The 26,799-nt window shown below is 37.2% G+C and overlaps 2 protein-coding genes across 2 annotated transcripts; one reads left to right on the forward strand and one right to left on the reverse strand.

The window, feature by feature from the left end:
- The first annotated feature begins 4,143 nt into the window (after positions 1 to 4,143).
- LOC124874673 (protein phosphatase 1 regulatory subunit 1B-like) lies at positions 4,144 to 20,299 on the forward strand. The gene is made up of 5 exons (XM_047376132.1): positions 4,144 to 4,529; positions 13,197 to 13,280; positions 15,289 to 15,364; positions 16,887 to 17,003; positions 17,078 to 20,299. Exons 1-5 carry the CDS (start codon positions 4,401 to 4,403, stop codon positions 17,194 to 17,196), a joined length of 525 nt encoding a protein of 174 aa, XP_047232088.1. The 5' UTR covers positions 4,144 to 4,400; the 3' UTR covers positions 17,197 to 20,299.
- Positions 19,871 to 22,817, reverse strand: LOC124874672 (phenylethanolamine N-methyltransferase). Its single transcript, XM_047376131.1, has 3 exons — positions 22,636 to 22,817; positions 22,141 to 22,351; positions 19,871 to 20,957 (listed from the first exon to the last, which is right to left on the reverse strand). The coding sequence occupies exons 1-3, from the start codon at positions 22,805 to 22,807 to the stop codon at positions 20,519 to 20,521; spliced, it is 822 nt and encodes a 273-aa protein (XP_047232087.1). The 5' UTR covers positions 22,808 to 22,817; the 3' UTR covers positions 19,871 to 20,518.
- Positions 22,818 to 26,799: the final 3,982 nt, after the last annotated feature.

Raw genomic sequence — 26,799 nt, forward strand, 5'->3', positions numbered from 1 at the left:
GGGGATAATGTTTTCAGGGCAGTGTACATACTTTGCTTTCTATGACACATAGCATTTAGCATGTAGGCCAAAACGTTTGAGTTTGGCCTCATCTAACCAGAGCACCTTTTTTTTTCATGCTGCTGGGTCCCCAGATGGCTTGTGACAAACTAAAAATGTGATTTCTTACAGCTTTCTTTTAAAAAATATAGTTTTTTTTCTTGTCATTCTTTTAGTATAGTACACAATTAAATATTTGTCCAGAAGCTTCCACCTGAGCTGAAGAGCTTCTCCAGAGCAACTTCCGTCATCTTGCCTTGTCTTGATAGGATTGCAGTTGTGCCATACTGTTTTAATTTTTAAGATGATTGGTTGAACAGTGCTTTATTGTGAGATGTTCAGTACTTGGTATATGGTTTTCTAACTTAACCATTTAGAGTTCTTCACAACTTTCTCCCTGACTTTTTTGATGTGTTACTTGGTCTTCATGATGTTTGTTCTCTAATGTTCTCCAACAAACCAAACTTTACAACACTACTTTTACTAATTAACTTCTGATAGAAATTAGTTGGACTTGTTCCATTTCATTTACAGGTTTCAGCATAAAAGGTTCTGACAAAACATGTATATTTCTATTTATATATATATAGAGATTTTCATTTCTCAAGAAATTTTAATAACCTAATATAATTTTCCTTCCAATTTACAATTATGTGCAACCTTGTGTTGGACCATCACATAGAATCTCCACACAATATATTTATATTTGTGGTTATAATGTGACAAAATCTACTTTTGCAAGGCACAGTGGATATTTTCTAAACATTTCGGCAAGACAAACAGTAATAAAGTCATTCTTAATAAGATTTGTATTATTAAAACAATAAATACAAAAAGAACAGTTGCATACTATTTATTTAAATAAAACAGAGTAAACTGATCCAGAATCATACAAAACATCAGCAAGACACCCAGTTGGAAAGATTGGACTACCACAAATATTTATTCATGATTTGTATCTTGTATCTCATCCAAGCTTTATCTTGGTCTCTTTTGTGACAGGCAAAGTGGTATTTATACTTTGTTCTACCTACAGGCTCATCTAAAAGCAATAATGGTGAAAATGTGCATGCCATCTCCCATTTCATTGATTATTAAATACAAACGTTTCATCTTCAAAGCTAAGACATCTTCCCATCTCACAATCACATGGAAATCTCTTACTTATACCATCATCACTAGAAATAACTATTGATTAAACTATTAAGACCCTTTTAAAAATAAAATGTAAAGACAAAACATTACTTGGGCATGGATTTTGATACTTTGAAGGTAATGTAAGTGAGTTTATAAAATGGCTTTATTTGGATGTCAAATTAGGTTTCTTTAATATTTAGACGTGAGGGACATCTACTGGTAATAAGAAGCTACTACAATTTGGCCTGTGAAATTTACAGGACACATATGTATTGTTTATTTTTTTTTTTTTTTGTGGTGTTAATAATTAACATCTAAAGACGAGTATTTTCATAACTTTATTATTCAACACCGAGCCGTTGTCCAAATACAATGAGTCGATTTAACATCTGCCCGCATCATATCTCATAAAACTAAGGTGCTGAAAAATCAACTGTCAAAACATGAACAAACTGTTGTCTTTTTACGCCCTCTCGTGGCGGCCTGTTATAACTACAAAATTAATTTAGTGTCATGATTTTATTGGTCTTTGATAATATTCAGGATAAAGAGCCATGACCATGCAAAACGTCGTCATTTATATAATTTCATCCAGGTTGTGTGTTAATGTTCCGATTTGATTTATTATTGCCTAGAATTCTAAGCAAGTAAATATTCATTTCTTTTTCTGATTTCGGAGATTGGGTTTTCGGGCATCAGGGCTATGAAGGAAACCCAGAAATCCTTCTGAGCCCTGTAACCCTACAAAGGAAGCTTCAATCTTTGATGGTAGCTCCCTTTGTATGTTTAGGGTAACTGTGTTGATAGAAGGTGAACCTCTGCTCCAATCTCAATTTCTTTGGAGCCTCTATCAGTTTTTATTCCAATATTGGCTATTATTGCTTCATCCATCTTCTGACCAGCTTCCTGTCCCTGCTGAAGAAGAGCATCTAACGACATTATGCTACCACTGCACCATGTGGATGATGTGTTCAGGGCAACATGCTGTGTTAGTTTTCTGCCACATATAGTGTTTTGCATGCAGGCCAACATGTTTGATTTTGATCTTAACTGATCAGCATACCACCTTCTTCTGTATGCTGATTTGGCCCTTAAATGGCTTGTGGCCTAATTTAAATCTCACTTCTCATGTCTTTCTTAAGCTGTTAGGCCCTAAGGGGTTTTAAAGCAATTTCCGCCTGAAATTACATACCTTAAATAAAACAAGTATAGGTCCAGTTATAAAGGCTACATGCAAACTTTTGGTACCTGTGTAACGGTAAGACATACAAGAATATTTTTCCAGTGGAACCATTATTGTAAATGTTACTATGTCTGATTTATTTGTGATTAAACAAAGCAAAAAATAAACATTTTTGGGCCTTGCCAAAAGTTTTTTTCGAAATAAAAATTGCAAAACACCATGAAAATCCCTTGAAATTCCTAGAAGAATCCCTAGGGTGCATTCATCCACATCTTCACTATAACTGCAGCAAATTTGGACTGAATTATTTGAAGCATATATGTTCCACAAACGTATTAGAGGTCAATGTGCCAGGCGGAAAGGGCAGTTAGGCAAAGGGTGCCAAAACTTTCCCAAATGTATTTTAAAAGGGAATCTGGTCAAATAAAATGCTGATTTCCATTGTAGGAGTTCTTATGCATATGGCATAGCCTTTGGTTGACATTTACCCTGTGTATTATCAAAATGTACAGTTGCAAACATAACTGGAAGCTAACGGAGTAGCATGCAAGCCAGCAGCCGACGGACAGCAACCAGCAGACTGTAATGTGCAAGCAAATTACATCACCAGAGAAGGTGCTAGAAAGACAAGTTATGCCATGTTAGAAAGGTGAGTATCTCTAGTTTGTTATGATATGAGACATGTGGGGGTGCTGCAAAGTGAAAGGAGCTTTTTGTTTAAAGAGTCAGCAATGTCTGAGGGACCTTAAAATGCCATTGCCTGTGTTTAAGTTGCTGTAAAACTAAAAGGTATTTGGGCAAAACTCATTTAGGGAATTGTTTTGTGAAGATGATAGCCTCCTCCTGAGATATATTTAAGAAAAAAAAAATTGGTGGAGTTTTTCCTAGTTTTTTAGACCGCCAAAAAGGGGCGTGGCCCGCCGGTTTAAGACGTTAAAAAACTCTTGCGACTCCATTACTGTATATGGGCCAGATTTGTGAAGTGCATGACTAATAGTTGTTCACAGATTCTTTCAACTGAACTGTGGATCTCTGCAGCCCCTCCAGAGTCACCATGGGTCTCATGGCTTCTTTGCTGATGAATGCTTGCCCATGCTTTGGTTGGTTTGCAATTGTGGTGTTCTCTTTCTATTTTCAGATGATGGACTGAACGGTGCTCTGTTAGATGTTCAAAGCTTGAAAAATTGTTTTATAACCTAATTTTGCTTTAATCTTCTCCACAACTTTCCCCCTAACCTGTCTGCTGTGTTTGTTGGTCTTTACGATGCTGTTTGTTACACTAATGTTCTACAACAAACCTTATGAGGCAACAACTGGATTAATATTGAGATTAAATTACACATAGCTGGGCTCTATTTACAAATTAGCTGACATGTAAAAGCAATTGCTTGCAATGGATTTTATGTATGGCTAACAGGGGTCAAACACGCCATGTGGTGATCTATCACACGGAATCCCAATAAAACACTTTGAAGTTTATGGAAAAAAAGTAGTAAAGCTAAGCTGTAACGAACAATTTTACAAGACCTTCTGAAAAAAAGTTGACAATCCCTATCTCAGGGATCTTTTTTAATTTACTCGAGAAAAATTTACAGAATAATAACACTAATAATTAATACAAGTATTTGACGAAAGGGAGAAGGAATTTTGAATAACATTACCTGCAACTCTGTCGTTTACGTGAATGTCTTACTTTCAGCTCACCTCAAACGGAATTCTAGCTCTGCCACTTTGAAATTACAATTTCCGACCGCAGCTGAAAGCATCATAAAACTCCTCGTTAAGTAGAGCAGGTCAGTAATCACAGTGGGACAGCAGAGATTGCGAGAAGGGAGGGCAGAAAAGGCGTGAGAGAGTGAGAGGAAGCTGGAGATTCTGTCACTCTCAGCCTCAGACACCAAAGAGAGAACCAGAGAGATTCACACTTGGTTTATAGACCCGCATCTGCTTCAAATTGACCATTGGGCAGTTCACTACAAGCTGCAGGTAGTTAAATCGCTGCTGCGATTTTAGTGCGCTTGCGCTTGGCAGCCTGGATGCTATGGACCCGCTGCTGCCCACAGATCCAGAGATGATGGAGCGAGACGCGGACAAGGATGCGCGGAGGAAGATCCAGTTCTCCGTGCCCTCCTCCGTGGCTCTGCAGCTGGATCCACGGCAGGTGGAGATGGTGAGCCCCACACCATGCTGTTTGTAGATAAACATGTGTTTTAGTGATTCAGTTCAAAAAGTGAAGCCGATATAAATTTTTATATAAAACGGCTCGCAAAAGTACACCCTGTTAACATGCCATTTTTGTGTGTGTGTGTGAAACAATGATACCAAAATGAATAATTTTAGAACTTTGATATTCGACATGTTTTTCTGTTCATTTAAACTGAAAAACAAACTAATGGTAATGTTTCAATAACCCTGTAACGATTCTTTGTTGAAGCTCATTTCAGTTCAGTTTATATTCAGCATCAGTTTGCTCAATTGGATCCTAAAGCCATAGTAGAAAGGTTACAAGGAATCAAAATGATCCCATTGTATAAAGATATCAGTCAGAAGAAAGATGCCAAGTAAGGAGCCATTCACTTGATTCAGGTGTGTTGGAGAAGGGGTGCATCTAAAGGTTGCAGGATAGCAGCTTCTCAGGACTGGACTACTAAAGAGTGAGTTTTCAAGAAATTATTATTTTCTTTCAAAGAAAACATCTAAATAGCTAAAAGTGTTATGGTTGGATGAAACACAATTTTTACCTTTGGGCCACAACTACATAAGGTGGGAATCTACTTCATCAGAGGAAGTTTTGAATTTGGCTAGTCAGAGTACAGAACAAAACTGATTTAAAAAACCCCCAAAGAGGCCTGATGAGAATAATTGGAACATTTCTGCAGGCAGAGTGGCAAAACATGTGCTGAAAGACTCCTACAAAAATGACTGAATGCTAAAATTTGATTTAAAGGGTAATTCACCAAAGTTTTTGTCTAAGGGGAGCCAATATCTATTTGTCATTTCATTTGTTTTTTAGTTGCATTGCACAAAATAAATGTCATATTATATGTGAAAAAAAAGTTTACAAATTATTTCTCACCACTGTAGACTCATTACACACAGAGAGATTAATATCTTATAGCAAATGTAAACTGTCTAGATGGCTGCTATCTCTGTCACTTGTGCACCTTTTTCTAGCACGTTTTTTCTTTCCACTTAACTTTCTAGTGGTATGCTCAGATACAGCACTCTCTACACAACACTGTGAATTACCAGCTTCTTTAGTAATTACCTTTTGTGGCTAGAGAGATTGGCTTATCTCTGCATTGTTTTAAAGCGAAAAATGATTAAATGTGCATGCGTGGGTTCTCACCGGGTACTCCGGCTTTCTCCCACAGTCCAAAGACATGCCTGCTAGGCATTAATTGGTCACTCTAAATTGCCCTTAGGTGTGTGAATGAGTGTGTGCATGGTTGTTTGTGTGTTGCCCTGCGATGGACCTGTCCAGGGTGTCCAGGGTGTACCCTGCCTCTCGCCCATAGACTGCTGGAGATAGGCACCAGCTTCCCCGCGACCCACTATGGAATAAGCGGTAGAAAATGACTGACTGACTGACTTACTGATGATTAAATGTGTATATGTGACATGGTGAGGTCAGACCAAGGTCATAAAGGCTGACAAATACCTGTAAAGGCACACCTAATGCACTAAAATCTAGGAATATTATCAAATGCTTAGCTGCTTTTTAGTTTTGCTGAAATTGGGACGGTGCATGAAATGTTTTCAATGACGTGAACAGAAAATTGAGATATCTTCATTTTGTCCTTGCTGCTGAGGTTAAAATGCACTTACATAACTACGTAGCAAGACTTTGCCAAACTCTGTATTTCACTCTACGTTACTCTGTGGGCAGCAGCTCTGGGATTAAGCTGAGCTGTGTAGCCTTATAGTTTTTGGAGCCTTTAAAAGTAATGAGGGTTTTCTGCCCGTCAAAGGGGAGGAGGATGAGGAGGAATTGAGGGATAAAGCGGCCATCTGTAATGCTGAAAATGAGATTTGTCTGAGCATAGCAGAAGCCCTATAACAACACATGTGAAATGAAAGAAGGTCACATTATGTTTCATGTAAATGGAGGAGGTAGTTTGCTTGTTATATAAAATGAAACTTGGGCCTAAGGCTGAATCATCCGAAATCAAGTGCAGGTGAAACATGCAGGGCTATAGAGGCAGAAACTCTATTTATGTATGCAGATGGTCATTAGTTGTTCAACAATAATTGCAAATTGACTTCTGTAATATTTTATCAATGTCTTTCGCTCCAAATACTCCTACCATGATCCCACACTGCTGCCTGGAGCAAAACCTTATTGATGGAGACAGGTGTTATGTCAGAGATCTGTATTTTTCCCAAGTGGATGATGAGACACTTTCCAAAAGACATCTGTTTGGAAAGCTTGTTCTTTCCTGGAATGTAAAAATAAACTAATAAATCAATCATCACTAGGCACTCAAATACTTCTTGCACATCTGCTGTTTACAGCTTACTTGTCCCCAGAGTGTTGGACTATTTTCTTTACCCCTTCTAGTGCAGAATCATGCTTTCATTTGCTTTAACACCCTCCAACTACAGTGACTTGTAAAATTATTCCTACTCCTTGAACTTGAGGTTTGTTGGAAAACATCAGTGAACCAAGAGCCTCATGAAAACCAAGGAACACACCAGACAGGTGAGGGAGATATTTGTGGAAAAGGTTAAAGAAGAGCTTTGTTATAAAACAATATTCCAAGACTTAAAACATCTCACTGAGTACTGTTCAGTCATCTGAAAATGAAAAGAAAATGGAACAACAAACCTACAAAGACATCACCTAAACTGATAGGTTGGGCAAGGAAACCAATAATCAGAGAACCAGCCAAGAGGCCTATGGTAACTCTGGAGGAGCTGTAAAGATACTGTTGAAAGAACAAATATTAGTGGTGCACTCTACAAATTGTTTACAAGTTCTGTTGGGGGCACAGCAAACCTGTGAAAGAAGATGATCTGGTCATAATAGATAAAAATAATGTCATTTTCTACCGCTTATTCCATAGTGGGTTGCGGGGGAGCTGGTGCCTATCTCCAGCAGTCTATGGGCAAGAGGCAGGGTACACCCTGGACAGGTTGCCAGTCCATCGCAGGGCAACACACAAACAACCATGCACACACTCATTCATACACCTAAGGGCAATTTAGAGTGACCAATTAACCTAACAGGCATGTCTTTGGACTGTGGGAGGAAGCTGGAGTACCCAGTGAGAACCCACACATGCACAGGGAGAACATGCAAACTCCATGCAGATAGACCCCTGGTTGGGAATTGAACCCAGGACCTTCTTGCTGCAAGGCAACAGTGCTACCAACTGCGCCACCGTGCAGCCTACAAAAATAATGCTTTTAAGGTTTTGTACAAAAGCCACTGTGTGGCAGGCACACTGCACATCACCTTGAATTCAATAACCCCGCAGTGATACATGGTAGTGACAGCATCATGCTGTGGGTATGCTTTTCTTCAGTGGGACAGGGAAGCTGATCAGAATTGATGGATGCAGTTAACTACATGGCAGTGCTGGAAGAAATCCTGTTAGATCCTGGGATTGCAGTGAAAAGGGGTTCTACATAAGTATTTACTCAGGAGTCTGAATATTAAAGAAAATTTGAAAACAATAAATCATATTCCTTCCATTTCACAATTAATGCACTACTAAAATCACAATAAAACACATGAAAGCTTTCGTTCTCAACCTGAGAAAAACATGGGGTATGGACACTTTTGTCAGGCACTATAGCGTCATTTGGAACACTGATTAAAATCTCTCAGCCTGATCTTTTGTCTTATTTACATTCTGACTTGCATAAGTTTCACATTCAGGTTGTGGCGGTTTACCTTCTTAGTATTCATTTATTCTTTCCACACATATATTTTTACAAATCACTGAATCCATGAACCCCTTCCAAGAAAACTGTTCAGTACATTATTTGCAGAAATGGTTTATTTTAATTTCCCGGTTTCCTTTCATCCTATCTGTGGATTTGGTTCACTGCCTTGTTTTTCCTGCGGGCTGAGAATTTTTACCACCTGTATTTCATTAGTTTTCACTCTGGTGCCTCTGTTGTTCATGGTTCGTTCATTTTGATCATGATCATTTGATCATTCCCCTGAAGCTCTAGAGGTCACCGAGTATGGTGACGTTCAAGTGCTCACAAAATAACTCGCCTGGAAGAAATCAGGTAACAGTTTCAGGAATTTTGTCATTGTTTAACATCTAGAAATGGAGCTCAGCAGTTTTTAACCACTCCCTCTAATATTTTCCAACATTTCATAGGTCTCTAGCAGTGCAGCTGACTATCAGAATATTTAAAGAAAGAAAAAGCAATAAATGAGAACTGGAGAAAGAATCAGCCAAGGATAGAGGATGCAGATTAAAATGAAAAAAAGATTAGCTGGGGATGACTGAGGCTTTAATTAAGGGCAAGTGCAGTTAAAGCTAAGAAGTCCAAACACTAACAGGATCTTCAGCATAGATGAGAAGTTATTCAGTTTATAAAATACAGGAACGGTAGAACATTTGTTTGTTCATCAGTTAGTCTGCTGAAAATGGTTCCAGTCAGATAAAGTTCTCATTGATTATGTGGTGTAATATACACCTTTCTTTAAAGATTATATGAAAAACAACCGAATACACAAAATGGCATATTACATAAAACAGAAATAGTATAAAATTATGAACAGTCATGGGAAAGGTTCTAAGAAAAACATTTAGATTTTGATTTAACCTGTTTCTGTGATATCTTGAGGAACAATTAAAATATTTCACAGGTTTCAATAAATTTTATCAGTAAATGAATAAATGTATGCATAGACTCAATATTTACAGAGTTGATCCTTCTCTAGCGTCCTGAAAAACCACTTCTGGGGGGAATAACGTGTGACTATTATCAACTCTCGTATCACGTGGTTCTTAGAGGTCATTACAACATATTAAAATTTGCTTCCACCTGCCTTTTGTGAACTAAGGTTACAATGGGGTTAAGAACTGGGAGGCTTTTTGATGTTATGTTCTTTACTCATTTTGACATAACAGCCACACCATGGCCTGAGTTTTGATTGACCTGTAGAATGAAGAAATAACTTCAATGAAACCTGTCTGACAACATGTTTTAGACTACAAGGCAAAAGCCATTAACATTTATCACTCTGAACAGGGATACAAAGCCATTTCTAAGACTTCAAGACTCCAGCCAACCACAGTGAGAGCTGTTATCCACAAATGGAGAAAACACGAAACAGTGGCAAACCTTTTAGTCTACAAAAATTACTCCAAGATCGGTTTCACGACTCATCCAGGAGCTTAGAAAAGAACCCAAAGCAACATCTGAACCACTGCATGCCTCACTTTTTCATGAATCAACAATAAGAAAAAGACTAGATAAAAATTATCAGGCAAAAACCACTGCTGACCAAAACAATCACAAAGGCCCATCTTACATTTCGTTGGGGAAAATAATCGGTGGACTAATGAGACAAAAGCAGAACATCTTGGAAAGTGTGTGTACTGTTAAATCTGGTGTACATCTAACAACGGTTTAGAAAGAAAACATCAAACCATCAGACAAAAATGGCGGTGGTTGCCAGATAATCTGGGACTTCTTTGCTGTTTCAGGACCTAGACTGCTTGCTGTAATATATGGCACTATGAATTCTGCTCTCTAGCAGAAACTCCTGAGGGAGAATGTCCGGTAAGCAGTTTGTTCACAGTTCACGGTTTTCTCAGTGCATGCTTGTAGACACATTTTCTTTTACTCAACTTTCCAGTTATTTCCTTTGACACAGCACAATGTGAACAGAAATCTTCTTTAGCAATGACCTTTTGTGTCATTTACTCTCTACCGATCAACTGTCCAGTCAGCAGTCTTTTTTGTGATTGTGCAGGCTATAACATAACATTTGTGTATTATAAATCCTTGTTTTATTTGTCTACTGTCATTTTCTAATTTTCTGAAAGCTGAACTTTAGGTATTCATCGGCTAGACATATTTACAGAGCAAGACACTGTATAAAACCCTAATTATTTCAAAGGCTAATACACATAGTCACATTAATGTAATTTGTCTGCGGAATGAAAACAAAAGTCATACATGTATAGTAAAAAATACACAGGAAAGCCACGTCAACCTAGAGGCACATACCCATAACCTTGTTTATGTGAGTGATATTACAAGAAAATGTAATGTGCTAAAATACCAAAGCCAAGGAAATAATTCACATACCTGCTGTGTACATGTGTAAATAACACTTTAGATATCCATTGCTACCCACTGGTGTTTTGGAGTATCTCAGATTTTCACAGCATCAACATTCTGCTGGAGCTTGACCTTAAGGCTACTCTAGCAAGTTCTACAACTGGAAAAGCTCTCAAACAGATGCTTAAACTAGGCTTTAGCCCTCTAGTGATTTTTGCTGAGATTCCTATTTGTTTTAAAGATTTTTCTTGCAGCACTAGAGGCCTTTATTTTTCCAGTATTATTTGACAATAGATAGTGAGGAAATGGGAATGAAGAGAGGGGAAAACATGCGCCAAATGTCGCCAGGTTGGGGACTCGAACCCAGGACAGCCACGTCGAGGACTAAGGCCTCCATATATGGTTTGCAAGCTTAACCCCATACACCACCAACACTGCACCCCCTGTCTATTTGTTTTATGTGATGCTTAAAGATTTTTTTTTATATTTTTGTGTTAAAACATAATTGTTTTACCCAGCTTAATGATGCTTTTTAATACATATTCTCATTTGTTCTCAAATATCAGCAGTGTATTTCACTGAAGTGATTGCAACATGAATATGTATAAATCCAGCAAACAAAGGGAGATAGAGGCAGTAGGAGTTGCTCCAGCATGAATGCTGCCCACATATATTGTGCCTACAGTGCTATCCTTGGTTTTGCAGGAACTCTGACAATAATAGAATATTTGCTTGAAGCTGAAAAGGAGTAATCTCTAAATTGTGTTCTCCAACATAAAAAATGATAGATTTGCAAATAAAAGTCATGCGTTTGAAATGTTCCAAAGTGCAGATGTAACATAAATAAAAGTACTGTTTTGAAACAATGTTTCAAATTTAAGGCAATGCATTAACATAGTGTACTAGACCACAAGGGTAAACACATTTTGCCTACTTTATGAAATTTTGGGTTTGTTATCCTGTAGGCCTACCTACTTAAAAATATCAAAAATATGTTTCAACTAGAAGAATATTGTCATTAAAAACTCAAGTGTTGCTTCAGGACCATGGATGACTCCCTGGATTTATCTGTAAATGCCAAACTGACACAGACAAACAACAGATTTCTTGCTATACTCTCTGCTGTTTCACAATAAATGTTACATGTTTACAACATGGAAGTATTTTTGGACGAATTGTGAAGAAAGGGGAAAGAGCACTACTCCTCGAGTTGCATGATGGGTATTTGTTTTAGAACTCATAACTTGCATAACTCTTAGAGTCTGACTCACCCTGCAAATTGTTCTTATGCATCTCATGGGAAGAAAAACAACAGGTAAAAATCTAAATTCCTCCAGTGATAAAAACATGCAATGAAGGAAAAAATAAAATATATAATGTTGGAAAGAACAGTATTTCAAATGCAACATCATCTGTAGTTGAACCCAGATATTTAAATACACTGGATAGAAATACATAAAAAAAAATTCTCACTGTCTAACATTAACTTAGACTTAATGTTTATCTGTTTTCTGTCTGTTAGGATTACCCAAATTATTTCCATTTGCTTAAAGCCAGAATAAAGATAAAGGTTTTTAGATATTTTTTTTAACTTTCTTAAAATTAAGAAGTATAGATAAGATAACTATGTATTTAAAATATTTTGTTTTGCCCAGTTAATAAAGTTGTGGCTTTGTGTGCTTCCAATAGGTTAATTAAACATGAGTTAAATTGAGGCCCATCTGTAGACGATGACACCTAACCCATAATGCTTTCTTGTGTGACATTATGAAAAAATCAAAAGTGATAGGTTAGGAAATAAGAAATATATTTATGGACCTCCACAAGTCTGATTTGTCATTGGGTATAATTGCCTGAAGGTCCAACAATCATCTGTTCAAACAATTATATGCAATAGGGACAGCATGAGATGACGGGCCATCATAACATTTAGGAAGGGGGCGAGATTAGTGTCCCAGAGACGTTTTCGTGTGAAATTTGCATCTACCCAGAAGGTGTGTGGAAAGGAAGAACTCGGCTTGTCAAGGTCCACAATTTTCTTAAACTACAAAACGAAGCAGTGTTTTTGAGGTGCTGTCTTATAGTACATCCAAAGGTGTGCCTCTGGTGAATTCAAATGTTGTTCAGTTGAAGCAGCAATGACATAATCTGATACTTTTCATGTTTTTTAAGTGCATTTTATGCTTAGTGTTTCCAAGGTGGCAACTTTGAAGACTCTATGAAAACCTTCTCATTTTAGTGACATTTAGCAAATAGAAATAACTGATAATCACAACTAGCCTAAAACAGGAAAACATTAGCCTGATTTAATGCATGCCACCTTTTATGGATAGTCATTCACTTTCTCTTACATAGTGTCATATGTTCTTAAGAACAAGAAAAACTGTACCATCGGGTAAAAGTCTTGATTGTTGAACTACTCTGACATTGACAGTTGATCAATCAAGTCTTGAACTTGCATTTGGAGTTTAGAGAGTTGCTTGGTGCAAACACATGAAAAATTGAAATGTATACACTCTTACACACCGTAGTTTGATACAACCACATAAAGAAAGAAAAATCTCTTTTTGTCTTTGCAAAGATTCGACGCCGGAGGCCAACACCTGCCACTCTCTTCAAACTGACAGACCCTCCATCACCAGAGGAAGACAGCAGCTCTCATCAGGTATAACTGAGCTGACCTGTACCACCGAGGAGTTACAAGCCAGAGAACTTTTCCATTAAACTTTAATCTTCTTTGATGATGAGGAGCTATAGATTATTTTGCTTGTTAGTCTTTTATATTACGCCACAATACAGTGCAAACATTCAGTGTTTTATGTAGAATGTGTGTAAATGAGAGATATTTTTCTAACAATTTATCCTCTTGCTCCCAAGCTGTAAAGGTACAATTCATAAGACATTAACATCTTGATGTCTTTCTACCATTTCCCTGTATATAAAGGGCCTTTCAAAAGTATTCATACCCCTTGAACGCTTTCACATTTTGTCACACTAAAACCACAAACTTCAAAATGTTTTATTGGAGTTTTATATAATAGGTGAACATTAAGTAGCTCATTATCATGAGCTAAAAGGAAAATAATACATGGTTTTCAAAATATTTTGCAAATAAAAATATAAAAAGTGTGGGTTGCATTTGCATTCAGTCCCATTATTCTGATGCCCTTTAAAAAAATCTGATGCAAAACATTTAACTTTAGAAGGGAATTGTTTGAAAATAGTAAATAGAGTCTATATATGTCTATTTAACCCTCAGTTTAAGTTCAGCAGCTCTGTGAAGGCCTCAGAGGAGAACTTGAGTGAACAAACTGCATCATGAAGACCAAGGATACCAGCAGACAGGTTAGGTCAAACATGGCAGTCCAACGAAACTGACAGGCTGGGCAAAGAGGGCGTTAATACAAAAAAACAGCCAAGAGGCCCATGGTAACACTGGAGAAGCTGCAGAGATCCACAGCTCAGGTGAAACAAACTGTTGACGGTTTGTTGTGCATTCCTAAAGTCTAGACTTTATGGAAGAGTGGCTAGAAAAAAGCCATTGTGGAAAAAAAGCCAATAGAAGAATGCAATGTGCCTCAGCCATGTAGACGAAACATGTTAAAAAAGGTGGTCTGTTCAGATGAGACCACAGTTGAACCTTTTGGTCTAGAACCCCTGAACATGCCATGCCCACAATAAAAAATGTAGTGCTACCAACATGCTGTAGGGATGCTTTTCCTCAGCAGGGACGGAGAGGCTGGTGCGAGTTAGTTCGAAAATTGATAGAGCTAAATAGAGGGAAATCCTGGTATAGCTAGAGGTTGCAAAAGACTTGAGGCTGGGTCAGAGGTTCACCTTCCAGCAAGAGAACAACCTTAAACGCACAGCAAGAGCTACATTGGAAGGGTTTAGATCCAAGCATAGTCATGTGTTGGAATGACCTAGACCTGAAGCTGAATGTGACATTACTGGTGTTCACGGAAGCTCTCCCTCCAATCTGACTGAGCTTCCGCTAATCTATATTATTATATATAAGACAAATGGGCAAGAATGGAGGAGACATAACCTAAAAGACTTGAAGCTGTAATTGCTGTGAAAATTTGTTTCGAGTATTGACTTACAAGGCTGAATGCATGCCACACTTTTCAGATTGTAATTTTTTAAAAATTAAAATCATGCATTATTTTTCTTCCACTTCACAAATATGCACCACTTTGTGTTGCTCTACCACATAAAATGCCAATTATATACAAGTGAAAACATTTAAAGGGACACCTGACACCTGAAGGGAGAGCAGGGTTACGGTTTTGACGTTAGACTTGTTTGACTCACTCAGAAAGTCTTTTTTTGATTCGAATTTTTGTTTCTATTTACCAACAAAGTCAAAAGATGAAATGATAAAAAAATATATAAGTGGTATTTTTGCCTGGCTCTGCATATTGACTCATGTTGATTAAACTCCAAAGGTTTTCTTTCTTTCTCTGAATTCAAAACAGTACAACTTTTCTGTGTCTTTCCTTTTCAGCAGTCAGTTATAAATAACACACATCTGTTATATTATAATTTTTATAACGGAAACAATACCAGTGCAAGATAATGTGGGGCTATTTTGGCATGCTCCACTGATGTAATACTTAAACATATGGTCCCTGTCTGCTGTGAACAATGATTCGCATGTTTTACTTCCTCAGTGGGTTCTGGGTGAAAATGGTGCCATGAAAGCCAAACTGGTTCACATGGCAACCTACCAGCCACCCTCACTTAAAGGTAAATATTTTTTTTTACATTATTTTGCAAATGTGTTCTCATTCTTGTAACGTATGTCATAAAAATTATTTAAAAATTGGGATGCTGAATTGGAACATAAAACAACATGGCTCCCCGCTGCCAAAATTCAGACATTTGTATTCAGAAACAGTCTGATTTGTTGGTTTCTGTGTCGTTTATGAGAGTGTGGATCAGTGTGCCATGTCAGATTAGTAGCAGAAACAGCTGTGAGTCCATTCTGGATCATCCTGGATTAGGGACTACAGCTGCAACATGCTCTCTTTCACATACACAAATATGCATCACACTAATATTAATGCAGACAAAAATATGTTTGTGTTGGTTAGCTGGGGAACTAGTTCATTGGAACAGGAGATGCCCCTTCTTTTCAGTTATCTAAAAGATAGGATAGGGGTGTCTGTTACCTGCAGCTACATTGATGGATCTGGCTCTTTGGGCAACCCAAAGTGGTTCATAAAAATTTGGGGCAGAAATGATAAAGAATGGGGTTGTGTTTTTAAATATAAAAGGAACAAAAAAAGGGATATTAGTCTATGTGCTTTTTATGCAATATCTCATTTTCTTTTCATGATTAGGCCACAGACCACGTTTTTTTCAGTTTTTCATAAATATAGAATTTAAGTAAATGTATTTATTTTATTTTATTTTGTTGAAGTTTTATGTTTTTTTTATTTATTTTAAAACCTGAAAATAAAAATGAAATTGAATCCTAATGTAACCACAAAACCAACCAATTTAGGCATTTATAAAAACTGTCAATTTTCTTTTAAGGGTTGTGCAGATTTTGTGGCTCGAGGGAAATTTCATTTTATAGGACTGAGGCCATAATGGCTCCTGGTATTATAAAGCTCGCTTACCCCGGATATAGCAACTTAACTGCTCTGTATTTTTCAAAAGCAGAAATACTAACAGAAATGTTACTATCTGTTATACTTTTAAAGAGGAAGACAAAACAACACATCTAAAACTGAATGTCCACTTTTTGTTTCTGTCGGTGCACAAGTAAGAATTAGCTCTGCTGTACAGCAAACTGTCACAGGAAGCTAAAAAAGCTGTATTTAAAAATAGCCACAAGCTGTTGGCTCAAATGTCTTCAAATTACATGGGATCTGCCTTTTTTCTTTCTCTACTTCTTTTTTTGTTTGGTCATTTGGCAAATAATTATTTTGGATGACAATTAGTGAGCATAAGTGGAGGATCAATTCTGCCAAAGTTTAAATTACATTCAAGTATAATGTGGAACAAATTGATTTATTTTATTTTAAACTGTGATAATTTATTCATTGTTTTGATTCTGTCCCTAAACAATCTGATCTGAATAAAGTTAAATTCATCATGGCCCCATTTTATGTTCCATCTTGTTTTTGCCTCTCCTATATAAGTAACATTTGTTTAATCCAAACTTTAAAACAACAGTTCATGCTCCCATCCATCTGTTGTTTGCAAGAGGACCCAGTCCGTCTTTATGCATATAATTTACTTTATTAATTTGTGTTTCCAGCTGTCCAGATGATGGCCGAGGCACACCTGAAGTCTCTTGACAGAGAAGAGCCCTCTTCTGGAGAGGAAGAGGAGCAACACAATGAGGAGGAGAAGCAGCAGACAGCTTTAGCTACAAGTGGGTGTTACAGAATTACTGAAACGTTCACTGAATAGAATGTGACTTAGCATTTTTAACTTATTTTGCACCAGATTCAAGAGAAGAAAGCAAACCACTCACAGGCATTTGTGACCTGCTGGGAAGTTCATCCGCAAGCGCTGTGCCCTTCAAAGAGGAGACCACAAAACTGGAGGAAGTAAAGGGAGAGTGACAAAAAGAAGTCAGAACTGACAGAGTGTTTGTTGAGAAGTCACCTGTGCAGCACATGCATGGACCTTTTCATGGGTTTGTTGGGTGTTTTTACGGTCTTCAGGTGTGTGCACGCATGCAGCGTTATAGCTGAATGTGGAAAAAAGAGCAGAGGAAAAACACAATCATTTAGGTAGAATATAAATTAGCAGATATGGGCTAAAGTTTAACCTGAGACTTGTGAAAGAAAACACGTCTCAGCCAGCCGAGAAAGTTGGGCACATGTTTCAGATGCAGTAAATGCGTTCTATAAGAAAACAATCAAAATGTCAAAACAGGAAGGCTATATAAGATTTTTAGTGTAGTACTTTTCTTTCTTGGCTAAAAATTGTGAATGGGGTCCTGAGGTTAAAATGGTAGACACACCTGATATACCAAAGTGCATATAAATAAAACTGACATCTACATCCACGTCAATAATCATTATAAGACGTATAAATGGTCATAGATTATCTGAATTTCACTCATTTCACTCCGTGAGCCGTGATGAATGTTTGCACACAAGGTTGATGAAAGAAAGAGGATGGATAACAGATGATCACATCTGCACAGCTACCACAGTTATGATCATGAGGACGATTCCAACTGATCATGTTGATGCAGCCATGTTCATCTGCTTTAAGATTATGAACAGGCTTTTGTAACACGGTGATTATAGCAAATGTGATCCGGTTGGGAAAGCATATTGAACTGCCACTATCTGAAAGAAATCTTACATGGTTAAACTAATAACCTGAAAAGAGTGAATGGTCATTTATTAACCTGTATATAACTGATGCATTCATTCTTATTAAAACAATTCAAACAGGTTGTTGCTTTCAGTGGGACTAAATATTATATCCATAGAAATTATGCTGTAAAATATTTTATTTCCCGCATCAAACATGCTAGATAGTCCAGAATATTTTGACATAGTTGTATGCTGTTTGAATTTGATTACAAGCAATAATTCAGTTCAATTCATTCATTCAACCCCAATTCATAGCCAATGTCATCTCAAGGCACTTTATGGGAAACCATATCTAATTTATAAACAGAAGTATAAAATCAGTTCAATCATAATACAGATTCAGATTCAATTACCTACATTCCAATTCAATGATAGTTATGCTGCAAAGTAGTCAAGTTCATTTTGAAATGCCAGCTGAAAAAAAACATCCGTCTAAGGAAGAGCCAGCCAATTGGGTTGACGCGTTAATTTTCACCAGTCCCTCGTCCTCAATCATTTATAAACCCATAAAATCCCACCCCTTTGTCAAAGAGCAAAGTTTTGATTGGATGGAAAACAGAGCATGTGCAGTTAGTGACCAGAGTAGCTACTTTAATGGTTTTTATCCATTATATAGATAGGTTTATAAACTGAAAGGCAGACCCAGGGGAATCAAATCTACCTGTTGAGAGAGAACATGGAGTTACTGGCAGAAAGGTGGCAGTTCAACACAGAAACACTGAGTCTGGTTTAGTTTCCACAGAGAGAACAGACTGAGAGACAACATAATTTTAATCACAGCAATATTTGCAGAGATAATGCATAATTGGAGAGTAGTATAAGAATGTAGCAGAGTGAGGAAGAGCACCACTACAATAGAATACTCCAAGAGAAGAGATTTCAATACTTAAAACACATTGAGCCAAGTCAAAGATCCTTGAAACAAGAGTCTTTACTTTTATTTTTATTTTCCTGCTATAAAATATGCCTAGTACTTTCCTTTCAGTTAAAACTTGTTTAAAGTTACAATTAATAATATTAAATATCAATAAAGACATGTTTAATTTCGTAATCATCCAACACAGAGCTTTAAATGTCAATATCTCAGATGGTGAACGTTACAAGAGGTCTAGCATACATTAAATGCTTCTTTAGAAAGAAACTGAACTTTCTCTTATTTCTTCTTGATTACATTTCACATCTCATCAAAAATGCTTCTCCAGTTTTCATCATGGCCTAGGAGTTCCCAGCTCATATATAATCTGTAGGATGACGACGATTATATGGTCATTAAGATCGCTTAAATCAATGACGTACCAATGTTTTGATGATTTAAGTGTGACAAAAATGTCAAACCAAAAAAAAAAAAAAACTAGAGCGGCAAATACTTTATTTCAGCAGGTCATGCTGCACGTTTGACCCCCCTAGGTGGTTCTACAGTCACGGACGCCTTGAAACGTGACTGTAACACCTCACATATTTGCCTCATTATGGAACTCAGGACAGAATGGGTCGAATAACTTATGTGTCTTAATGTTCCCAAAACAACGTATATGCCTGAAAATCCAAACCCATTAGGCAATCTGAAGAATCCTTTCAGATAAGAGGTGAAAAGTCTATAAGAACCAACACAAGTGGCCCATTTACTTTCTAAGTTACTTTCTACATGTATTCCAGCACTTTAGGATTGTGTATGTACTGACTGAGAATCTATACCAGCACACTTTCCTTTAGGCAGGAATACACTTGGTTTACTCTTTTCAAGAGGTGGAACAGGAGTGACCACCTCAAGAACAATAACCAGCTAGCTTTTAGTCCTTATTGTTGAGACACTCAAGTGGCTGTAAGGTGACACCTAGTGTTCAATTTATCTAATTACACAACACACAACATCACACTAGAAATTGAGAGAACTTTCACCACAGAGTAATACAAACTTTTTTATTTTTGCACTAAATTTGATTTTCTCAGTATTTTCACACTGATGTTATTTGGATATATTGATAAAAATATAAGCAACATATTAATGTAATTAAAGAGGATGAAACGGACACTGCTTTTATTTGTATTTTTACAAGGATAAAATGCAGAATAGATAGATCCAACTCCAGCTCACAGAGTATTAACATATGACAGAAAATGTCACAAAATATGAGAGCTTCCTGTGTTAACGTTCACAATCATAAAGCTGTAGTAGCCGCACATCACCAGCAGGGATCAGTCTTTAACTGTGTTCCTCAGTTAAAAACTGATGTAACATAAAGCATTTAGCTTATAAAGTCCTTTAAAAGTTACATGGATTATCCTGCTCTCCTACTTCAGAAAAGGAAAATAAAGAAAGAAATGTTTACATTGACTTTGAGGGTTTTTCTTTCTTTAGACCCAGTTGTAAAATTGTGACAATAATTTAAGATCATGCAAAAAAATGTGTTTGAATCAATTTGACTGCAAAGGCTAGTAACTATATTTACTGGGCTATATTTAACTATATTTGCCTACATTGCCTATTTCTGGCTAGTAACTACTGTTTTAACACTGTTGCTACATATTTTAGCACCCATTCCAATTACCTTAATTATTCTTTCTTTGCCTTTGCAAAAAACACCCCAGTCACATCATCGACTCCAACCTGCATATCCTGAGGCAGAGTGTACACTTCAAGTCTGATCAGGGTATAACCGCTTTCCTTCAAACTATCACAGACCTGGGCCTCATTCAGGGGGACCACAGGGATCCTTACTCCAGGACCACCGAAATAATAACTCTCTCCCAGGGCTCCGATCAGCAAAAGGTGGCCTCCAGGACGTAGCAGCTTCCCAATATGACCCAGCGCCCTGGTGAAGGCAGGGAGGTCAGGGCTAACGCTCTCCAGGCAGAAGCAGGACACCAGGCAGTCAGCCCCAGCTAAAGGAAGGGTTTCAGGGGCAAGAGGCTGAGAGCAATGCACATCAACGGGGAGGATGTCTGAGATGACGTGACGCAGCCGACCAGCTTTCTCTTTCCATGCTGAGGGTCTGGTAAAAACAGCACAGAAGAATTACCAATTTATATGTAATCATCGACCACATGCCATGTCTTGAATAAATATTAATACACTTTGAATGTGTTTTATTGGGATTTTATGTGTTAGAGCAGAGGTCTCATACTCCTCAAGTGCCATTGTCCTACAACTTTTAGTTGTAGCACTGCTTCTAAACAATTAAATAATTTGGTCATTAGCAGGGCTGTAGAACCTGACTCCATGCTGAGAAGGTAATTTAGCCATTTGATTTAGGTGTATAGGTCTGTGGATGATTCTAGAAGTGCAGCAAACCTCTAGACACACCTTACCCATTGTGGTTGCATCATCATGCTGTACGGATGATTTTCTTCAGTCACATTTTGTAAAAATGTAACCACAAACTTCAATGTGTTTTGTTTGGATTCTCGTGTTCAACTCAAAGTAGTTCATCAATATAAGGTGGAAAGAAAGATTATACATGGTTTTCAAAATAATTTTGCATTTGCATTCAGCCCCTCCAGGTCAACAGCTACGAGTTCTTTGGGATACGTCTCTACCAGCTTTGCACATCTAGGGACTAAAATTGTTGCCCAAGGTTCTTTGCAAAATAGCTCAAGCTCTGTCCAAAAGGATGAAGAGTATCTGTGAGAGCAACTCATTCTCAATTGGATTTGGGTATTCTAACACATGAATGTGTTTTAATCTAAACCATTCCATAATACCTCTGCTGGTCCATGTCTGCTGCTGAAAGTGAACCTCCATCCCAGGCTCAAGTCTTTTGCTGCCTTTGACAGGATTTCTTAAAGGATTTTCATGTATTTATCTTCAACTTCCCATCATCTCTGACTGGCTTCCCTGTCCCTTGCTCTGGTACAAAAAAAGCATCTCTTAACCATGATTAAGTTAACACCATGCATCATCATGGGGATCATGTGTTCACAGTGATGGTGTTAGTTTTCCTCCACACATTAAGTGGTTTTCTTTTTCAAAATTCAGCTGAATTAATGAGTTAAGTTTGGCAACAATGTATATTTTCCCTTACACTATGCAGTTATGCACTACCTTGAGTTGGTGTGTCACATTAAATCTCCCAAAAACAACATATTTAAGGTTTTAAAAAGTAAAAATGTGCAAATGTTCAAGGCATGTAATTTCTTTTATTAAGTCACTGGTTTGTAGCGATATTTCTTTCATACCGTTTTCCCTCCAGCTTGCAGACATGCTCTAAGTAAGGAGTCCAGTCCAGGCTGCATGCTCCCTCATTCTGGAGCCAGCACCTCAGCTCCTGTCGGTTGACCTCCAAGAAGTCTGTCAGGATCAGTTTATTAAAAACTTCACAGCCACTCATCACCTGATACAAAGTGGGGCCTGAGCCGATGTCCACAAGGAGTTCACCGCTCACATCCCCTGGGAGAAAGATGGAGTAGTAAAAAGTAAAGGAGCAGGAGCAGAGACGTAAAACTTTTGGAGTAGTGCAAAAGTTCAAAATTTTTAAACAGGTCAGATGTGTTTTTAGGAATTAATTCTGATCAAACAGTAACAATATTTTAACTTAAGCATTGCTATTCAGACAAAAATGAGCTGTGTTTGTGCAGTATGCAACAAAACATATGACAGTACACAAAAGTTATGTTTTTTAGAGCTAGTAACACATCTGTACTATGGAAAATACCTTATGAAAAAGATATTACCTTCAGTGAAAGCTCTGTGTAGACAAGCTAGTTTCCAAGGCACTATGCTGTCTTTTCTGGCAAAATCTGCCCGTGGTGGAGTGTAGTTGTATTGCAGATATGCTGCAGGATCAAATTTCTGGTAATAGGCTGCCATAGCTGCAATGCCATTCTCTTTTGCCTTTTCTTCCATCACTTCTTTCCTTAGCTCTGTCTTTGCCCTTGGTCAGTATTCAAGTTGAAAGTTGACTTATATACCTGTGTGTGTCGGTGTATCTATGCCATTATGTGTGCGTATGTGCTTTGGGCCACTCTTGCAGAGATAGCGATCCTGTTTTTTCTGTTTGGCCCATGCTGCCTGATAGCATTTGTTCACTTGCTCTGTTTTCTGCCCTGCAGCACTGATACCATCAGACCAGGGGCTTTCCTCCAACACTACACCCATTAATGCACTACTCTTCTGGCCTTTCAGGTCCTTCACTGCACTCTAAAAAGTAAATTTTTGAAGACAAGTGACTGATCTCTTTCTTAGTGAGACATTTTACTTAATATTTAAGTATATAGAGGGAAGTGTACGTTCTTTGTGAGGCAAATACATTTGTCAACACCAAAGAGTGTGAATCTTTAAAGAAATAAACGATAATAAAAGTCTAAAGAAAAGAAAGGTACTACAAAAGAAAAAAATCTCCACTTGTTTTAAACTTTATTGCACATTCTGATGAATGTATTTCCAAGCCATGATAACCAGTTATGTGTGATTCACATCTTTAAGCTTAGCCTGACCCGGGAACAAAATCTGGTGCTGTGGAAAACATAATGAAATTATTTGGGTGCCAAATATTCATCCATTGATCCTTAATGACTATGAACCTGTTGCTTTGAAATCATACATCATTAGTGATGGAGAGACTCTAGTTGGCCCACCTGAGTTAGCAAACGAGCACTTTTCAGGACCTACTGCAGTTTTCTTATATGTAAGGTAATTGATCTTCTAGAAGGTAAACAACTGCCTTAGTCTTGAGTCTTTTAGACTAACATGGTTTGTTCCACGTTTTCCCTGTATTTAGTTTAATCCATCTTCCTAACAATTCTGACAGGCCGTTGGGTGATGTTTCAATGCAGTTATGGGCAACATTATGTTGCTGTGTCACCAAAAATCCCAATAAGTAAAAGAAATTATGTTTAGGAGAGGACGAAATGTGAAAAGGAGTATTAATTCTTTTGAAAGACACTGTACAGGAGTTGCAGCAGCAAGTTGAGCTGCTTGGTGAAAGGCAGTCAGTGTAGAGTTACTAAAACGCAAATGGTTTTATGAAGTCTTCAATCCCCTATTTAGACGTGCATCAGCATTTTCTTCTCACTGTAAGTGATGAAGAGGTAAGCGTTCAAGAGCAAAATATACATTTTGTGGAAGTGCAATTTGGAAGGAAAGAAAAAATATTTTAGGGGGGAATTATGAATAAGTGGTTAAAACTGGTTTTGACACGATTGATCACTTGTTTCTCCTGATTTTTAACAACTAAACTAAAACAGTTCAGGATTGTGCACAGTGGGGATCAATTTCTCTATTTACCAATTTGTACCAACCTTTTGCACTTGCACCTTACTATTGCACCTTACTATTATTTATCATTTATTATTATTTACTTGCACTTTGTACTTGTCAACAAACCATTTGTCAACCAAATACTTACACTACGGCATATGCATGAACTTTTATTTGTAGTTAAGTATTTTTATTTTTCTAAAATAGGTGAATAATCATAGAATTGCAAAAATCTCATGCATAATTTAATTGAATTACCGTGGCTTTTAAAAGTTTACACACCCCTGGAAAACAATGATTAAATATTTCCAAACTTTTTCCACTTTTAATGTGACATATTCTGCTTTAATTAACTCAATAACAAACAAATCCGTTTTTAGGAAAGATGTAAAAAGATATAAAAGATCCAACAACCTGGCTGCAAAGGTAAGACATATATATTTTTTTGAAGTAAATTTGAATGTTATCAGCGTAACAATACATATAACTAAATTATAAAAACTACAAAAGAGCAAACATTACCAGCAAAGACGGGTTCCTTGTTCTTTAGATCTGTACTTCTAAAACAAAAACACTTTCTACCTTATACTTTGTGTATGCCAGCTTACCCTTGAAGTTTGATTTTGACAGAACATTTCCACACACAAATGAAATTTCTCACCAGGGACAGTAGAACTGTTCTGATCTTTTTTACTCAATAACAGGATATGGGGGTGTTAGTTCTGTGTTGCAGCTTTATTGCAGCCCAGCTCCCACCTGCATAGTTACTTTAGAAATATACCTCACACAGTCCACCAGTTGAGAAATGCTTACAAAGATACACCTCAAGCTCAAGCTCTTTGCATTGTATTATATTTGTTCATACTTTACTTTTCAATTACTCCATCATTCTTATTTTTGCATCAGTGACTCTCTCATATTACAAAAGTCATAAGTTCAGTTTAGTTGAAAAGTTTACATGAATGTCATTAACTTTGGGCATAAATATTATTAATTCCGAGTCTTTAAGTATGGATTGAACCATTTCTTTGTGGGGGATGGAGTAATTATACAACAAACAAATTCACATGACTTTGAAACAAAAATTGTTGGTTTCTTGGGAAATCAACACATTTTGAAAAGGGTTGAGGTTGAAGGTTTTATTATTGCCAGATTTGCTTATTCCAAAACCAGTTTTAATGTGTTCTGTTGGAACACCAAACCAAGGTATGGCCACGTGACACAAACTTTCACCCTTATAAAGTAAAAATTGAAAGTAAATTGGTTTGGGTGTTCAGAAACAAACGGGAACCCAACACAACACTTTTAAGCTCGAAATAAATCTACAGCTCCGTGCATGAACAAATGCTTCTGGTAAAATCTTTTTTATAATGATTTGTTCTGGCTCTTATGTTTTGAGTTATTCCTGCATTTTGTTATTAAGCTCTTTTGCTTACTAATATCTTCATTAATTCCAGTGTTTCTCTGTTTTAAAAACTTATTTTCCATGTGTTTTTCTTCTAGTGATTTTTAGTCTGTCGCCCTTGACGCCTCAGCCCATGTTCTCCCACTGCTGATCCACATTCAGTAACAGTTTTCTGTTCCTGTGGCTCTGTGTTGTCCTTCAGATGTCTTCCTGTATTTACTTTGTCGATTTGTCTTCCTCCTGGGTTACCCTCTGTTTCATTTCATAAGTTCATGTTTTTATTTTCATTAAATGATGCCTTGAGTCCATCACCACACCAAATCGTAACAAATTTAGGGTGAGAGAGAAAGCTTGAAGTATTTTACCACAATAGAAAGAAGTATGTTTGGAGCTGTCAAAGTAAGGGTCTCCAACCTGAGAACACTGTAACTGTCAAGCATGGAGATGGTAGGATCATGCTGTGAGTCTGTTTCACTGCCAGTGGTACTGGTAAATTGCACAAAAATAGGTGTAATATAGGGACTAGAACAACCTCCAAATTCTTCCACTTCCCCTTAACTCCACCGCTACAGGTACATCTCAAAAAATTAGAATTTCATAAAAAAGTTGTAGTTTTTTGTCACTCATTTTTAGAAAGTTAAATCTATATAAAATATAGTGTGGGCCATTACATATAGAGTGAAATATTTCAAGCCTTTATTTCTTGTAATTTTGATAATTTTGGTGTACAAATAATGACAAACTAAAATTGAATGTCTCAAAAAATTACAATTGGATTTTGTAAAAAAGTTAAATAATGGAAACACCCTGATCAGCTAATTAACTCAAAATACTTGTAAAGGATTCCTGAGCTACTAAATAGTCTCTCAGTCTGGGAAGTCAGCACAACCTTGGGGAAGACTGCTGACTTCACAGATGTCCAGAAGACAGTCACTGACCTCTACAAGGAAGATAAGCCACAAGAGGTCATTGCTAAAGAAGCAGGTTGTTTCACAGTGTTGTATCCTAGAATATTCATATAAATGTGGCATTTCTTGTGCAAGCCACTGCTGAACCAGAGACAATGTCAGAAGCATCTTAGCTGGACTAAGAGGGAAAAAAAACTGGACTGCTACACAGTGGTCCATTGTCCTCTTTTCATTATAACAGCAATGTTTGCATTTCATTTGGAAATCAAGGTCACAGAGTCTGAAGCAAGAGTGGAGAAGCACAGAATCCATGTTGCTTGAAGTCC

This window comes from Girardinichthys multiradiatus, chromosome 10, assembly GCF_021462225.1.
Source record: "Girardinichthys multiradiatus isolate DD_20200921_A chromosome 10, DD_fGirMul_XY1, whole genome shotgun sequence".
Classification (NCBI taxonomy): Eukaryota; Metazoa; Chordata; class Actinopteri; order Cyprinodontiformes; family Goodeidae; genus Girardinichthys; species Girardinichthys multiradiatus.

Coding starts and splice junctions, on each gene's coding strand:
- LOC124874673 (XM_047376132.1), top strand. CDS start 4,401: ATGGACCCGCTGCTGCCCACAGATCCAGAGATGATGGAGCGAGACGCG. Junction 13,281..15,288: donor AAGACAGCAGCTCTCATCAG/GTATAACTGAGC, acceptor TTACTTCCTCAG/TGGGTTCTGGGTGAAAATGG. Junction 17,004..17,077: donor GCAGACAGCTTTAGCTACAA/GTGGGTGTTACA, acceptor ATTTTGCACCAG/ATTCAAGAGAAGAAAGCAAA.
- LOC124874672 (XM_047376131.1), bottom strand. CDS start 22,807: ATGGAAGAAAAGGCAAAAGAGAATGGCATTGCAGCTATGGCAGCCTAT. Junction 22,352..22,635: donor ACACAGAGCTTTCACTGAAG/GTAATATCTTTT, acceptor TCTTTCTCCCAG/GGGATGTGAGCGGTGAACTC. Junction 20,958..22,140: donor TGCAAGCTGGAGGGAAAACG/GTATGAAAGAAA, acceptor TGTTTTTACCAG/ACCCTCAGCATGGAAAGAGA.